General features: G+C 31.7%; 1 protein-coding gene across 1 annotated transcript; it reads left to right on the top strand.

The window, feature by feature from the left end:
• Positions 1-5479: 5479 nt before the first annotated feature.
• LOC139691735 (zinc finger protein 670-like) lies at positions 5480-16940 on the top strand. The gene is made up of 7 exons (XM_071589587.1): positions 5480-5592; positions 6086-6205; positions 6446-6544; positions 7579-7683; positions 8861-9076; positions 10071-10227; positions 15777-16940. The coding sequence occupies exons 1-7, from the start codon at positions 5530-5532 to the stop codon at positions 16673-16675; spliced, it is 1659 nt and encodes a 552-aa protein (XP_071445688.1). The 5' UTR covers positions 5480-5529; the 3' UTR covers positions 16676-16940.
• The last annotated feature ends 427 nt before the right edge of the window (positions 16941-17367 follow it).

The raw sequence follows: 17367 nt of genomic DNA, 5'->3' as shown, positions 1-17367 counted from the left end.
GAATAATCGGAACATATTAGACCTTTTTAGTTTTTTCGATTTGTATATAATACCAAAGAATGCCGGTCATTCTTCACTAACTAATAAAATTATATAAAACGGAATTATTTTTCCTCCCCTTAATTACTAGATTACATTGAAATACCCAGACATATATCTGATCGGATTAAGATTCTTTTTTCCATATCACTCAATTCCATTGAAGAGTGTGACAGATGAAGTACGGAATGCAATTGTCCAGCTGTTAAGTTGTTTACTTTGAGTTTTCGGCTGTTTTAATAAACTTTAGTTCTATTTCAAGTAAACTGTGACATATTGCAGAATTATTTAGGGTTAGATTGTAAAGTAAATCATTCGGAGTAGTCTAAAACTTTCATAATGTGCGATAAAGCCGAATTTGAAGTGTGCAGATTGTGTTGAAACAGTCGTGGACTGTTGATCAATGTTTTCGGCGAGAATAGTAAATTACAAATCATGCTGCGAAAGACTATAGAAGATTTAATAGATTTCAAAGTAATTTAGTTGTCTGTGTTCAGTGCTTAGAATGTTATGTGTTTAAAAAATCTTATACGAGATAGAAGTTCGTTTGTATGTCGCGTACACTCTTTCGTAAAATAATGGTGACATTAAGACCAGAAGATTTTGTGCGTTATTTGGTGAATATCCGTTTATGAAATATTTAATCAGGTTGTGCAGGATGAAATTCATCCCTGGTTGGTGTGTTCTTTCTGCATGGAGTTACTGACTGAATACCGGCTATTTAAGCGTCTATGTGGGGAGTGTTTGTCTGTTTTCTATGATCGCATGAAAAAGGGGTGCAATTTTAAGACGAAGGAGGGGATAACCAATCGAGAGGAGGTCAGTTGTATTTATTAAATTGAACTGTATCAACAACGAATACTATATTCCTCTGCGAAAACGAATCTGCGGGAAAAGAATTTTGTCATCACCAAGGTCATGATCAATGCCAGTTATTGTTAAGTGTTGCGAAGATACCCAATCCTAAAAAGGGGTAAAATGAAAGTTTCTAAATTTTATATTCTAGGAAAATTTGTAACAAGAGATAACTTTCCTCGTTTTAAAAAGTTAAAAAAACGGACATGTATTCTATAATATTAATGCATTAAATTGAACAATATCAAAAACGAATACAGCTTTGAGCTAGAGGGAATCTTTTATTGCATATTCTCTGGAATGGATTTGGAAATGTTTTCTTGAATATAATAAGTAATCTTACTGATAATCTTCTGAGTCACCTGGAATAACTTTTCCTTGTATTCGAATGCCTTTTTTGGTTTTGGTTAGTCATCGCCAAGTTTTGTTGTTGACTATCCCCTGTCTCTCTCCAGCAGAACTCAATTTCTTTCTCCCTACATGCATTAGTTGCGCATAAACCATAGTCTCACTCTTCTTTTCCATCTTTTCCGTCTTTCTTCTTTTCCTCCTCATCACCATCTCTTCCATTGCACTGTATTGCATATCTCTTTGCAGTCACTATCAAGGGTTTCATTGCAGTAAAACACACCCTATTATGTCTTCTATTTGATGCTATATTATGTCAATTTATTCCTCATGATTGCTCAGAGGCATTAAGACCTGATCAATTATCAAGTCTGTCAGTTCTGTGTACTTCTACCAATGGTAATCTATTTGTTGCTAGGACTATGTTTATTAGGTTTATGTTGACTTTTTCATTTAACATTATTGCCACATTGATATTTAGATTTTGTATTTGGTAGTGCCACTGTCCATCACAGACATACCCTCCTACCAAATGTTTTTCCAATGAATTGAAAAGGGTTTTATTAAATGTTATCAAGGCCGAATGTTTCTTCTCTTTTAGAATGGGATTTAGGAGAAATATAAGTGTTAGATTGAGATGTGGTAGGCAGGTGATAGATATTGAATTGCCAACCAACGGATTTGTATACACACCGCTATGGTCACTCTATACCATGGACTTCAGCATTTTCAATCTTATTTTGTTACCTGATGTAATCCTGAAAAACCATTGGTGGCTCAGGGAATGAATTTATCTACTCCTAATTATTAATATACTTGTAATGGCTGAATTTCACATAATGACATGTGGGGGTTAACATTCGGTGAACTATAACAGTCAGGACCAGGACCATTCAGATATCAGCACCAATATCCATTAAGAATTGACACCAGACGAGGTGCCACTGACAAAAACATGGTTGCACAGCCAGGTAGGAGGTTCGGCCTTGGCTGAGGGAATGGGACTGTGAGTGCATACCATGGTCTTTGGCGTGCGCTGCCACTTGTTTAGAGAGGTTTTCTATCTTCTCTATCAGTGTACTAATAACTGGGTTGGGGGCAACTGCCAAAAATAAATGACCAGCCACACACAGCATTATGTGATGTAAGCACGGTTCTTTTTTCTGGATCTTTTTCTGTGCCCACCTTTGGTTCCCCAAAACAACATCTGGTATCCTGTTAAGGATCAGGCAGCTCAGGTCACTAGTAAAGGGGGACCAGAGATGTGTGTGAAAAAAATCAATTACCAGGTTTCTCTGTATGCAATCCCAATTTCTACTACTTGAGACCTTGATCCTCATTCATTAATTATTATTCCTTTACACCACATACATAAAGTAAATAAAATCCACATTAATAATGTTTCATTAAATTTCTATTCATTAATTTGAAAAACCTTTTCTAGAAGGCTAAGTCCTAGATAAGCCCTGGCACTATATAATACAGAAAGAAAAACTCTGAATGTTTTACATACAATATCATTGCACACTCAGGTATGCCGAAATATTAATTGAAGTTGTCAACGGAGCCATAGTTAATATAGACCAATAAATTGATAAAAAATGCTATTGAGAAGACACATAAAAAACTTGCACCTTTATCATTGTCCAGAATAATCGTTTCATGTTGAAAGATCACCAGAAAAAGCTAAATATGATATCGTTAATGTGCTGTTCATTCGTTTCGAAGATTCAGGTCAAAAGATTCATTGCTGTATTATTTACGATGTCAATATTAAAAAAACCATAAATATTGGGATGGATTACCTTTCGTAGGTATAGGGTAGTCAGAATATATTATAATTATAGTATGATGTGCTTCTATTGACATCCTTTTTAAATAAACGTCAAAATTAATCCTTCACCCTTGAAATGTGATTATATATATATATATATATATATATATATATATATATATATATATATATATATATATATATATATATATATATATATATATATATATATATATATCATTGAATGGTTTGAAGTTAACATTGATCATTTTATTATTCATTTGTGAATTTGACCACCATTATGAAAAACATGCATATTTAAATTCACCCCCTGCGTCCCAGTTATATTGTCATAGTTTGAAAGAAAATCTGTAATTTGGAATTAATAATCTTTTAATGCCCGTATCAAAATGTGGAAGGTCCAATTTTCGGAGTTCCTCTCATAATACTCAAAGCATTTAGTATATCAACACATAGGGTTCATTTTTAAAATTTTACGCAGAAAAAAGTACTTAGACAATTTTAACTTCCAGCCATTATTCTTCTTAGAAATATTTATCCCGAGAACATATTTATGTAAACATAAAATCAATTTAACAGGATTACAATTTTTAATTTAGGTACGTAATAAAATATACACAGATATGGTAATGTTGAAATTAATGTCTCTGATTTCAATTAAGAAGTAATTTTTTTGAAGTGTTATAAATTCACATGAATAACAACAATCTATTAAAGTGAAGGTTTAAATAATTTTAAAATATAGAAAAATATTTAAATATGGCGATCACTTAGCATCGAAATAAAACGAAATCGATTCTCGAACTCGCACATAGTAATCGATTCAGAACCAACGACCCATTGAAATGTTGTCGGCCATTTTGAAAGTTACTGTTTTGGTGTAGTAAATGTTGAAAGTGTGAAGTGCTCCAAAGATGCCTCGACACGAAAGTTTAAAGTGTAGATTATGTCTTAGCCGTGGTGGACGGTACACAAATATTTTTTATGAAAACAACGATGCTGAGAAATTGGTGCGGGAAGCAATAGAAGAGTTATTGGAATTAAAAGTAAGATATTCGTTGTATGTTTACGTATTATTGATAATGATGCTTTTATAGTAAATTTACCACGAAATGTGCGATAGTGCCCTATTTTAGCTTAAAATAGCCTATACGTTATTCGGATTATTATTCGAGTCACATTGAGAGCGAAAGTTTAGGGTTTAATACTTTGATAATCATGTTTTTATAGGTAGTCAGGGAAAGGAGCAACCCGTGGTTGCTGTGCTATAAATGTTTTAAATTACTGACGGATTTCTACATGTTTAAGCAGCAGTGCCATGAAAACCACCATCTATTGAACAGTCAAAGGACAAAGAGACACTCGGAGAGAAAAAACCGCCGCACAACGGTGAGTCGAGGCCAACTATGGTTGGTATTTTGTAATGTTATGAGCAATGTTTGTGTTAACGTTATGCGTAAACGGAAGTAACTTTAATTGAATAATGAACATATTTATTTTTAATAAGTGTCCACCCATTTGAACGTAAGTCTTAAGGTCTTATTACCAAATGACTAAAACTGGCGTTTATATAAAAATTTATGATTAACTACACTCCTAGTCACAGTTAAAGCAATTTTATTCTATATTTAATTAGAAATCTCAAGTTACAGTGAGCTGAGAGTGAATTTTACTAAAAGTGTGAAAATATTGAATGCATTTATGCAATCACTTTTCATAAATTGTGAGTAAACCGAAAAAGATGATAATATGCGAATGTCCATGTAAACAATGACAGCTTGTATAAAAATATGATCATGGAGTACTCCCTTGAATATTCTATTGATACGTAATTTTATTAAGTTATTCAATTTTAATGAAATTGCCTCCATTATTTGTAACTCTATTTAATAATAAGCACAGTATACACTTTGATACCGATTATTTACTGATGTTGCAAGAATTAGTAGGAATTATTTTGTGAAGCCTAATCATCTAGTCATCATAGTTTTAAAAAGATTAAAATACTTTAATATGATGCACTTGGCCAACTAGTGTTGAGTTGAATGTGGGAAATAGATTGATCCTTTTGATATATTTTATTAATTCATTTACATAAATTTTTCAATTGGTATCTTCAACTTTCATAGATAACCTATGTAATTAAGAAATTTTTTTCTGCCAATTTTTTGTTAACAGTTCTTTAATATTTTTAAAGCTCAAAAACTAAGGCTTTTATTAGCTTTAGTTGCAATAGCCCTATTTAAATAGTTATTAATGTCTACTAAAGGCTGTATAATTGTAGGCTGCTCAATTTCATTTTACAGCATTTCGCTTATCATTTTTTCCAGGATGTTACTACTGGTATATCCACTGGAGAAAATATATTTCCAAATAGTCGTGTCACATTAATTTTAATAAATTTAATTGTTGATTGTTTTTAGGTAGGTAATATAAAGGTAGAGAGGGAGTCAAATGATGCCTCCAATGATAGTGATGTGGGAATTCCCAATATGCGGGTTGTCAATAGAGCATCAAGTTTATTAGGAGAAAGATTTATTCCCAGTATAAATAATGTAAGTACTCACTGAAATTTTAAAATTGATACCTTTATTCTCTGGCCTCTTAGTAAATGAAGTTTGATAACAATTCCTAATAAATCCATTAAATTGAATAATTCTTATTCAGTGAATAAAGAGAAACTGAGACTTATCTAATTCCTTCAAACAGGTCAATAATGGTTTGATATTATTTATCTAATCTCTTAAAATTCTCAGTTTTAATGCTGAAATCAGCTATCAGGTGATGTGCTTTTACATTTTCAAATTATATCCTTTAATAATTGCTTTTGCTGTTATATCCTGCTGTGCTTCAGATATAAATTATCCCACATAAGTTAACATTGATACTTTCACATCATATCAATAAAATATAAATTTTAATTAATTTTTGAATTGAATTCATGCATAGAAATGAAATGGAAAATGTTTATCAAGAATTAAAAATTCCATTTAGATGTTAATCATCAATTTTAACTTATTGATCAATATTTATATTTTAAACAATTAGGTTCAGATCACAGTTAAAAGAGAAACTTCAGATTATGAAGATCAGGAAACTGTTGAAATGACAGCTAGGCACAAAAATGTGTACCATATTATGGATAATCATGAAGAAGATTCTCTTCAGGTAGGGAAGAAATTGTAACAGGTTGGCATTTCAATATTTTGAGCTATAAGTTTCAGATATCAACAAAAAAACCTTGCTCTTCTAAAGCTTTGGTAATTTAGATAAAAAATATTCATCTTTATTTTAAAATACGTAAGTCACTGATTTTTACTTGATTTAAGAGCTTTAACTACATATAATTTTAAAACAATATCTGAAGTTCCACATTTTCACTGTTTTGTCATTATTCAATTAACTTAGGAGATCATAGTGAAGACAGAGGAAATGGATGCAGAAGAGCAGGAGACCAATGAAATTCTAGCTAGCCAGGGAGATGGGGACCAAAATGTTAAGAATCTGGTAAGAACTTCTCAGAAAATAATTAATAAACTGAATCTGTGATATTAGTGCCGTTATGGCTCATGTTTCCTTTTTCTACTCATGGATGCCTACAGTAGAAAACATTTGCATATATCATCTTATTAAATACAATACTTTATACTAAATCTTTCATGCACAGATAGGTATTTATGAAAACCACTAATTATTTTTGGCTTGAATGATTATCATGACCACCCAGCTGTGTAATTACTTGCTAATCGAAAAGACAATAATGTTATATTATTGCTTATTATACAGAGGATGTGTTTGAATTGTATGTGATTTGGACGTATATTGCAATGCAAGAAGGTATATCTAGGAATAAATATAGAAGTAAAATAATAAATGAGACAATTGCTATGGTATGGCATTAAGAAGGTTTTGTATAAAAGTTATCAGACTATATTGGTGGAAGTTTAAGGTAAAGAGAGTTGAAATTTGCTTAAATGATAGTGATTAGGATATTTCTAATCTTCAAGTCATTATAAGAAATGCAAGCAAATTGCAAGAAAAAGGCATTCATAGTATAGGTAATATAATTACTCATTTAAATTCTAAAATAAATACATTGATCTTCAGGAATCATCTGATGGAATTTTGATGATAATTCTGATGAAATCCATAATATAAAATAACTCTTATTCAGTGATTGTATGGTATCCATTATTTATCTGAATCTTTCATGCATGTCAACTAAAGGCCTGATATGAATACCTAATCTCATCTTTAATTCTCAGTTTAGATGTTGCAATTAGATAACAAGAAGTATATTTTTATTTTAAATATGTTTACATCATTTATTGGTTTTACTCTGATATCTAGTGATGTTATATACTAAAAATGATTGCTTTAGTTAAATATTGAAAATTTAATACCAAATGCATAATATTTTAGAAAAAAGCACTTTTAATCAAATTTGAATTCCATTTATGCTAAGAAAACTCATATACCTTATAATTATACCTAAAATCATATATTTTTACTGTTTTCTCACCATTTAACTAACTTTGCAGACAATTGTAGACATGGATAAAATAGCAATTGAACAGCAGGAAACTGTTCCAGCTTGGCATAGGGATATGGACAACAATGTGGAGAATCCAGAAGTGAATTCTGAGGTATTTAAGAAACATTCTTACCATAATGGCACCAAAATAACCAAATTATTTTAGTGATATATGTGCTGTTATTGTAAATGCTTCATTTTTCAACTTGTGAATACCCCAAAAAAGAACAGATTTTTGTTTTGCATTAAAGAAAATTATTAAAATGTCTGTTTAAGAGTTTTCATGTTGAAGGAACAGTAATAGGTGACATGGTAAGGCTAATTGGAGGTGTCATAAAGTGTCATAAATCTTTTTTTAAATATAATTTCATGCGTTTTATGTTGGTCGTAATAAACTTGTTGACACTTTTTCTTAGCCCGTTTAGGACTTTTAGGTAAAAAAATATAAAACGCAGTTCCTTCCTCAGGTACAAAGTTTTAATTTACCACATTGTAAGCATACAATAAAATTACAGATACTTCTTTCACTCTTAAATTGCCTGATGGAGACCTTTTAAATTTGTAAGAATATTCAATTATTTTACTTAATTTTAATGTTTTTCAATGCCATTCTTAACTGTTATCTTCTTTTAAATGTTGCAGAAGGCCATAGCTGCAGACCTTACTCTGTTTATGTTAACCTTTAAAATATTCCAGATAAAACTATTACAGTCTTTGATGTGAGTAAATTTTTTAAATAAATGTGTGCACTGTCATATTAGCCAACTAACATAAACCACGGTCAAATTGACCAGTTTTTGTTGGTTCAGAATTCAGCAGGAATGCTCATGGAAATGAGTTCTATGCCTTGACAAATTAGGATGAAAGGAAAACAGTGACCTTACCCTAGATGTGAATATCTCAACCTGAAAGTTATATTATTGATAAATCATGTTGGAAAAAATTCGTATATGTGTATAATCATTTTGAATATCCAATTTTAGCTTATATTCCCTTCTAATTAATGTTATAGATTAATATAAAACCTTTAAGATAATTTGACAAATGGCCATACAATTTCTAAGAACCATTCAAAATTTGCTATTTCTCTGAAAACATTAATGATGCATAACATTTCTCATTCAGAAATAATATGTAACCTAGGGAAAGTATATTATCTTTTCTCTCTATGATATGCCTATGAATATTATAATTTTAAGTAATGCCTATATAGGGCTTATTTTTAGGTGAACTTTATATTTACTTATCAAACATCTTGGTGTTGATAATGATTATTTATGTTTATTAAGGAGCTGTGTGTGCTTCCAAGCCTTCAGAAGGATTCAGAGAATCATGATGTTGATTTGGTGAATGGTAAAAGAAGAAATTTGATGGTGTTGAGAAGTTCAATGAAAGCTATTAACCATTCAGTACAAAAGTCATCAATTGAGGAAGAGGACATTTGTTCAGCCAACACTAATGTGAATTTGATGGATGATGATAACTGTGACGAAGTTGAGATTCAGGTAAGGAAAGAAAGCTTTTATGCATTGCTTTCATTACCAATGCTCTTTCATAACAATATGCATTATGTTATATTCTGAGTGCATTGCTTTTTAAACTTAGGTAATGTAATGAGATGAAATTGCCTTCCATGTGGTTTTGCATCGCTAAATCCTTCTTTAAATGAGGACTGGTATAAAAAAATCTTTAATAACTGTATTGAATAACACTTTCATGCAATTTAACTATTAACATTGTCAAATGTTCTGTGTTTAAGAAAACGAAGGACTACAAAATTATTCAAGTACCAGAGTAATTTGAAGAAATTAGCTCCCAAGATGTATGTTCTTGATTAAATTATTTTGAAATTTTGACCATCTGTCATAATAGATAAGAATGGATATCCTTGGCATTAGTATCGTGATAGATGAGGAGAGCTTTAGATAGTGTTCTTTGGTGATAAATTGGGGCTGTCAATGTTCAAAATTACCAGGTTGTATTCTTGAAGAAGATCATGATTCCAATTAGACAATGTGATGACTTCTTATAGTTTGTTAAAGAAGCTTATTGTTATGAGAAAAATAAGCCACCAGACCTATTCTCTGCATTTCATATGTTATTTAATTAAATTGGTGGGCCAAAACTATTATTCACAATGTTGAGGCATTTTCTTGTTAACAGTATTTAAATGTTTTCATTTTATATTTTTAATCCATGGATATCAAAGGTTTACTTATATTTTAACAGTAAACTCTCCTATAATTTACCTTCTCTAAACTCGAATTTAAACACTGGAAATATCATTTGATGTTAGAAGGTTCAATGAATGATGTTAATGCTTTTGAAGAAATTAAGACAAATGTTCTGTATAAATGCATGGTAAAATTATTAATTTAAATCGAAATGTATAATTTTAAACCTTGTGTAATTTTATAGATTAGGTTTGAAAGTTTTTTGGGCATTTTATTAATGTTTTACATGGATGCAACCTACATTGGTTATGTTGGTATTTTTCAGGATGATTTGGAAGATTTAGAATTGCATTTATCCTCTGATGAAGAAGAAGAAAATAAGAAAGAATGTGACGACGATACTTTGAAGGAGTTGGGTGGAGTTACATCGGAACAGTTGACAACACGAGTTGAGGATGCATTGCAACGGTTGAAGGCACAAGGTGAGGGGAGCTGGAGACTCCGTTGTCTTACTTTTGCGTTTTGAATATTTTAGAAATACCTAAAATGTCAAATACAATGTTATGACTAATTACAAAAATTGATGGGTTAATATTTAAAACAGAATAAACTTGTAACAGAATTATTATTATCAGGTAATCTACCAGTCAAGATAGGTTTATGAATAGACATATATACTAATTAAATAATTTGTGACCCCTAGAAAAACACATCCTACAATATATCAGGTCCCTCTTCAGCTCTGAGTACTTTCTTCCTCCTATCATCCATTCGATCATCCCTATTCTGTTCCTTCACTTTCCTCATTTGCCTAATATTCCACCCTCTATTAGTCTTCAACATCCGGCTGCAAGTCAATACCCCCTTCAGAAACCATTCCTCCCTCCATAAGATATCTCCCAGCAAACCTTTCTTTGCCCATTATACCAAGTACTTCCTCATTTGTTTTCTTTTCTGTCCATTTTACCTCCTCCATTCTTATCCAAACCCACATTTAGAAATCCTTCTGTCAATGTCTATCCTCCTTCAATGACCACGTTTCTGCACTGTATATAGCTGTCCTCCATATCAAAGTTTCCTAAAGAGTCTTTTCATAATGTCCTTCCTCAACATCCCTTTGCCTAACGCAATTCTTATGCTTATGTCCCTATTACTTTTGCTGTGTTGGTCCAAGCAATACTGAGATACTTAAACTGTTTTTCTAGCTCTAGTTTTTGCCATCCTATTTTAATGTTAAGGTTAGCCTTTTTCATTCTAGAAAATTGCATATCCTTTGTTTTATCAATATTGATTCTTATCCCATACCTGTTGTACTGGATTGCCAATTCACTAAGCAATGCTTGAAACCCATTGGCTGACTGACTAACTAAAGCTTGGTCATCAGTAAACCTAACTGATTTTATGAATTCCCTCTCTACTTTCATTCCTACCTCCAGTTCTTCCCCTTCCTCTTTATTCATTTCCTCTGCATACATATTGTACAGCAATGGTGATAATGGGCAACCCTGCCTTATACCTCTTCCTAACACTGTCCATCTGGACTCCTCATTTCCTACTTGCCCCTGTGCAGTCTGAGACATGAACAGGTTTCAGATTAGCCCCGTTTCCCTCCAATCTAATCCTATTTTCTGCATTATGCTCATTATTTTTTCCCAATTCACTCTATCCAACGCTCTTTCAAAATCTAAGAAACAGGCAAATAACTCCTGGGTATGTTCTATATTCTGATTTATATATATATATATATATTTTGATTTATAATCTCATTACTGCAATGGCATCACATGTACCTTCCCCCTTCCTATACCCAAACTGATCATCCTCGAAGGAATTGATTGCCTTACTCTCTATGCTTCTGTTTTTGATCCCAAGAACAACTGCAACAGAAGATGTTGCAAAATAAAATGCTCTCTTTTATGAATTGACAGGGCAAAAATCCTAAAAATAAATAAAATAAACTGCATATAATAGATTTCATTTTACTGCCTTAGGTTGTTATTTTCTAAGTCCCTCTTGTTTTCAAACTTTAATAATTTGAGTACCAATCTGATACATATGTTGAACCTTAAATATTCCATGGTATCCTTTTTTACATTTCATGCTTACAGTTATGGATCTTTACCCCTTTTGCCCAAGATTATAATTTAAATTGTTAAATATTCTTGCTCAGTTCAGAAGTTTCACTTGTCAAGGTTTTAGTACATTGATCAATTTAACGCCATGTTTATTTACTATGGTCTTAATTTGTAGAAAAATTTGTTCAAAAGGTATACCAACTTTTTTGTTTTAAATATTTGGTCCTTAACTATTCTCTTTAGCAATTTTGGGTATCAAATTAATCAGGATCCATACAATACGTATCATTGTTGGCTCTAAAAATCAAAAGCCAATGATGTTATCCTCACAGCTACCTAAATAAATTGAAAATATGTTCATCCTGCATCAATATACCTCATTGGTTTATTTGACACTTGTCAAAAATCCACTGAAAATCATTTTCTAGAATATTATTTCAGCATTTGTCATCAGAACATGAACTGTTAGATTGGAGTCTAATTGATCTCTTTTGATCTGTTTTTTCATTTCAAATACAAGGAAAGGGGCACTAGAGCAAGGTCAGGGCTTATAATAGCATTGAAATGGCAAATTATGCCAGAAGCTTCTTTCTTTTTTTATTCCTTACTCAACACTTTTGCCACCAACTTTGCACATACCTCCCTTGACACAAGATCCTCATTAATTTGTTAATGCTGATTCCACCCAAAAGGCTGGATTCTTTCCTAATAAGGGCGGTTATTAAATGCATAGCAGAGTAAAAAACAGTTATATTTTTGATGCCCCAGAATGGCCCTTATCTCTAACAAGTTATCACACTTTCTAAAACATTTTTTGACACTTAAAAACTTCTCAGGCTTAAGACATCATCTGCATAAGCCTTTTTAATTTGTTCTAGGTCTCCAAATATGAATTTCTTGAGTTAAATGCTAAATTGAACATCAGAGCATTGCTCTTATACACACTCATTGCTTGCATGAGAACAAAAAAAACCAGTCATAACTAATATCCACCATCTTTCTCAATACATGCCCAGAGCCAACTAAACTAATATTTATTATTTTCGGGGATATTCTCTGCTAAGCCTACAAGTCAGACACCTATCCACTGGTCTATTTGGGCTACAGAAAGCCAGTCCTGATACCTAATATACTGACCATGCAAAAGCATTCACAAGAAAAATTCACCATTTTCCATAAAAAACCGGCTGAATCCTTTTGTTTAAGAAGAGCCTTATTATCATGTCAGTCAGTCAGTTACCTATCCAATGCTCTATTTAGGCTACAGCAGGCCAGTCCTGATACCTATTATACTGACCCTATAACTACCTTCACACAAAAACCACCATTTTCCATAAAAAAAAAGTCTGAAGCCTTTTGTTTAAGAAGAGCTGTATTATCAGGCCCTAGTTGTCAATTCCATTTATTTATTAATTGCACAGATCCCAAATTTGCAGTTACAGTATTTTCTTATTTATTTTTATAATTCCTTAAAAATGCAATTTTTTCTCATGTATAAAACAATATTTTCAGATATTATTCTTTTATAGAAATGGCTTACATTCTTAATTTTATATATCCTCTTTGCTTACTTAGTTTCTAGCTTTTTTAAGAAATTAAATTCCTAGTCCTTGTGAGATATAATTACCGTTTGAAAAGTTATCACCTTAATATATTATATTTCATTTCCTATATTTGAGAGATATTTTTGTGGGGAATTAGTCCAAATGTTTCTATAATTCCCAATTTCATAATTGAACCAGAAAGCCAAAAAATAATATAACTTGAAGTCATAAAAAATCAAAAATATTATTCTTACTGGTAATGTTTGCATGATAGATATTATTGCAGCTAAAAATAAGTTTAGTAGCTACTAACATATTATTAATTCTTAGATCCTAATGGGTAAATTTGGCATTGTTTAATATATACTTAGCTTGGTCACTTTGATGCTGTAATTTGGCCAATTGGTCATTTATTTATTTTATTGCTAGGTGATGTAATTTAAAAAGTATCAAGAAAAAGAATATTTCAGTAAATGTAATTTTTTCTTTAGAATTATTTTAGCAGCCAATGTAATTGAGTCAGACTTATCCACGCATGATTAAAACAAGATCATATTCTTTAATTCTTATTTTTTATTAAAGCACAATTAATGCTTGCATTTGAAATAGTCATGACACAGAAGTGCCTCACAATTGATCTTGCCAAAAGCCAGCAAGCAGCTGGTAATAGCTGTTCAGCATAACTTTTAGAGACACTTAAATTTGGTAATAATAACTTGTTTCATTATAGTTTTCTCTTAAACCAAAAAGAATTGTCACATATTATACACTGATACATTTCTTTTGTTTAAAAGAAGCACCATAAAGTTTGTTTTCTGACCATATACCTGGAAAAAAAGTGTTTTTTAAGTGATAAAAGTTTTTAAATCATTTTATTGACAGAAAAGTTAAAGTAGTGGTTATATTTTCTTTCTTAAATTTCCTGTGTAAAATATATTTGTTGTTAAAAGTTCTAACTGTCTAAAGGATCACTATAGGATAAGTTATGCCAGAAGATGTTAGAAATCTTTTTTAGATAAATTTTATCAAAATTATTATTAAAAGTAATTTTAAGGGTATGTCTCAGTTGGAAAACAGGGATTGACATGCTAATAGTAGTTTCACATAATTAAATAAAAGTAATAAATAAATTTAGTTGGAAAAATAAATTATTTGAGGTGAATGACTTTATCACTCACTAGATTGACCATTTGACCTGATTAGTAATTTGTCCATGAATGAATTGATGATTTTATTAATCAATGAATATTGTCATTCTCCTAGTCCCCATCTTACATTTTGTAATTTTGTTATTTTAACTTTTACATTTGGACTTTGTGCTTTTTGTAAAAAATAGCCACACGGAGTTTATTTCATTTAGTTATCTATTGCCTTGGAAAAGAATTTCCTTTCTTTATACATTTGTCTTTTCTCTTATTCCATTATTTTAAAACAGGAAATATTCCTATTCCTTCTCAAAATCCTTTTGCAAGTTTAATTTTTTAGGCAATTGTACATGCCAAGTAAACATTTGTGGAAATGTTAAGCATGATGGCATTGAACCCTTCCTCTTGATAACTTTTTATGTGTATAAGTCAATTTACCACCAGAAAACTATATTCATTTTACTGCATTTCTCTTTGTACTCCTCTTAATCCTTGTATATTCTCTTTGTGTCATAATCTTTGCTTATGAATAACACTGAAAAGCCAAATTTTAGTTAACTAAAAAGTAACATAGTATATTAATTTTTAGTCCGCTTTTTTGACAGAATTCAATACAAATGTTTCATACTGTTAAAATTTACTTTTTAAAGTCAACATTTAGGTGCTCATGAAATGTGCATGCTGGTTGAAACAAGCCATCAGTTTAGTAAATTGGTGAACTCTTGTGCAAGTGTCATAATTTGAATTGCTTGGTGTTAAAAGTTTTAAGTCATCAATTAGATGAAATGATTTCAATGGAACATGAAAATAATTCTTAAACATGATTTTATAAAATTAGGGAATGGAGCTACAAGTATCTGTATTTTAGATTTGTTTATTTTAAATAGAACTTCAAGTGATGATTTGATTGTAAAAACTCAAGGCAACAATTTCCTGGCCAAATTCTTCTGAAAAAGGTATTATAGAAGCTAAATAGTATTCAATTTTTGTATTGAGTTCAAATATTTTTAGCAGACTCTTAGAAAGAAACTAATTACATTATTTGGGTCTGCATCAGATGATGACAGATGCTTTTCCCCTGGCATTTTAGCTTACTTGAAGATTGCACAAAGAATACCATCTCTAGTTAGCACTCATCCCATAGTACAATTATACTGTGAGAGTAATTTATATACATAAATGTTTAAATGTCATCTGGAGATAACAAACTTGTTCATTGCAGTTATAATTTTTCATTGATAAGATTCCTTTTCTTCAAATATTTCAGATAATTACAAGAAAGAAGATGGTGCGGGGAAGGATACAGGAGGCATTTTATTGCATGCATGTCAAATTTGCTACAAGGAATTTGCACAAAGGGACCTTCTCAAAGATCATGTCTTGCATGTGCATGTTAGGAAGGAAACACAATTCAACTGTGAGTTTTGCTCTGAGGCATTTGAGAGGAAAAATGGCCTTGGAAGGCACATCAACTCTGTGCATGTGATGAAAGGGAAGTACCAACATGAATTCTACACCAAAAACTTCCTATTTTTGAGTAAAAAGAAAATCCACAAATCATCACATACTGCAGAAAGACCATTTAAATGTGCAATATGTTTGAAAGGTTTTGTTCAAAAGAAGTATGTAATGAGGCACATTTTGACGCATACTAAAGAAAGGCAACACAAATGTAAAATATGCTCAAGAGCATTTACTCAGAATAGTGATCTAAAAAGGCACTTGTTGACACACACAGATGAAAAGAGCCACAAGTGTGAGATATGCTCAAAAGCATTTGCTCAGAATAGTTTTCTAAAGGTGCACTTGTTGACACATACTGGTGAGAAGCCATACCAGTGTGCGATCTGTTCTAAAGGATTTGCTCAAAACAGTATTCTAAAAATTCACTTATTGACACACACCGGTGAAAAGAAGCACATGTGCAAGATATGCTCAAAAGCATTTGCACAGAATAGCAATCTAAAGAGGCACTTGTTGACCCACACTGGTGATAAGAGCCAAAAGTGCAACATATGCTTAAGGGCATTCGCTCGGAAAGATGGTCTTAAGAATCACATCATGACACACACTGGAAACAAACCACACAGGTGCAATGTTTGTTCTAAAGCATTCATTCAAAAGAAATATCTCAAGTCACACATGAAGTCACACACTACAAAATGATCAGGGAGCAGTGTAAATTACGTTCAAAGTAATTAACTCATGCTCATAACCGGATCCTGATTGACCGCCACATACATTTGAAAGACCACATAAATGAGTTCATCAAAAGCATCATCATTTAATAAAGGCAGGCTTAGAAACAAGTAAAAAACTAAAGTGCACTAACTCTTCCAAATATTCATGACTACCAAAGATCATTAGAATACATTAATTTCAAGCATGTAAAAATGTGACACATCCTCCTGTTTTGTGTAATTTCTTTGAATAAAAATTACCAGTTGTGAAAAATTTCATTTGACTATCTATCATTAGAATATTATTAAGTATAGCAATTTTTCAAATTTAAAACTTCTTCCACCATGGTTTTGATACACTATCATCAGGTGAGGAAAAGTACAAGGGGAAGGAATATATATATATATATATATATATATATATATATATATATATATATATATATATATATAGGGTCGCGGTAGTCCAGTGGGTAGAGCGTTGGACTGCTGACCGGAGGGTCCCGGGTTCGATTCCCGGGCAAGGCACTCTGGGCACCTGCAGCTCCACCCAAGCTTTGTGATTTTTTGGGTACCAGGTCTTCCTGGGGAACCATAACCGGCACAGGAAAAGGAACTGGCCCCCCTACCCTGATGTTTGAATTTCACATGCTGTATAGGGCTTAGTACTGGGTGATC

The sequence above is a fragment of the Hetaerina americana genome, unplaced genomic scaffold (genome assembly GCF_022747635.1).
Source record: "Hetaerina americana unplaced genomic scaffold, ioHetAmer1.1.p SCAF_39, whole genome shotgun sequence".
NCBI classification, from domain to species: Eukaryota; Metazoa; Arthropoda; class Insecta; order Odonata; family Calopterygidae; genus Hetaerina; species Hetaerina americana.
The sequence above is the reverse complement of the archived record's forward strand: the minus strand, read 5'-3'. Positions and strand labels throughout refer to the sequence as shown.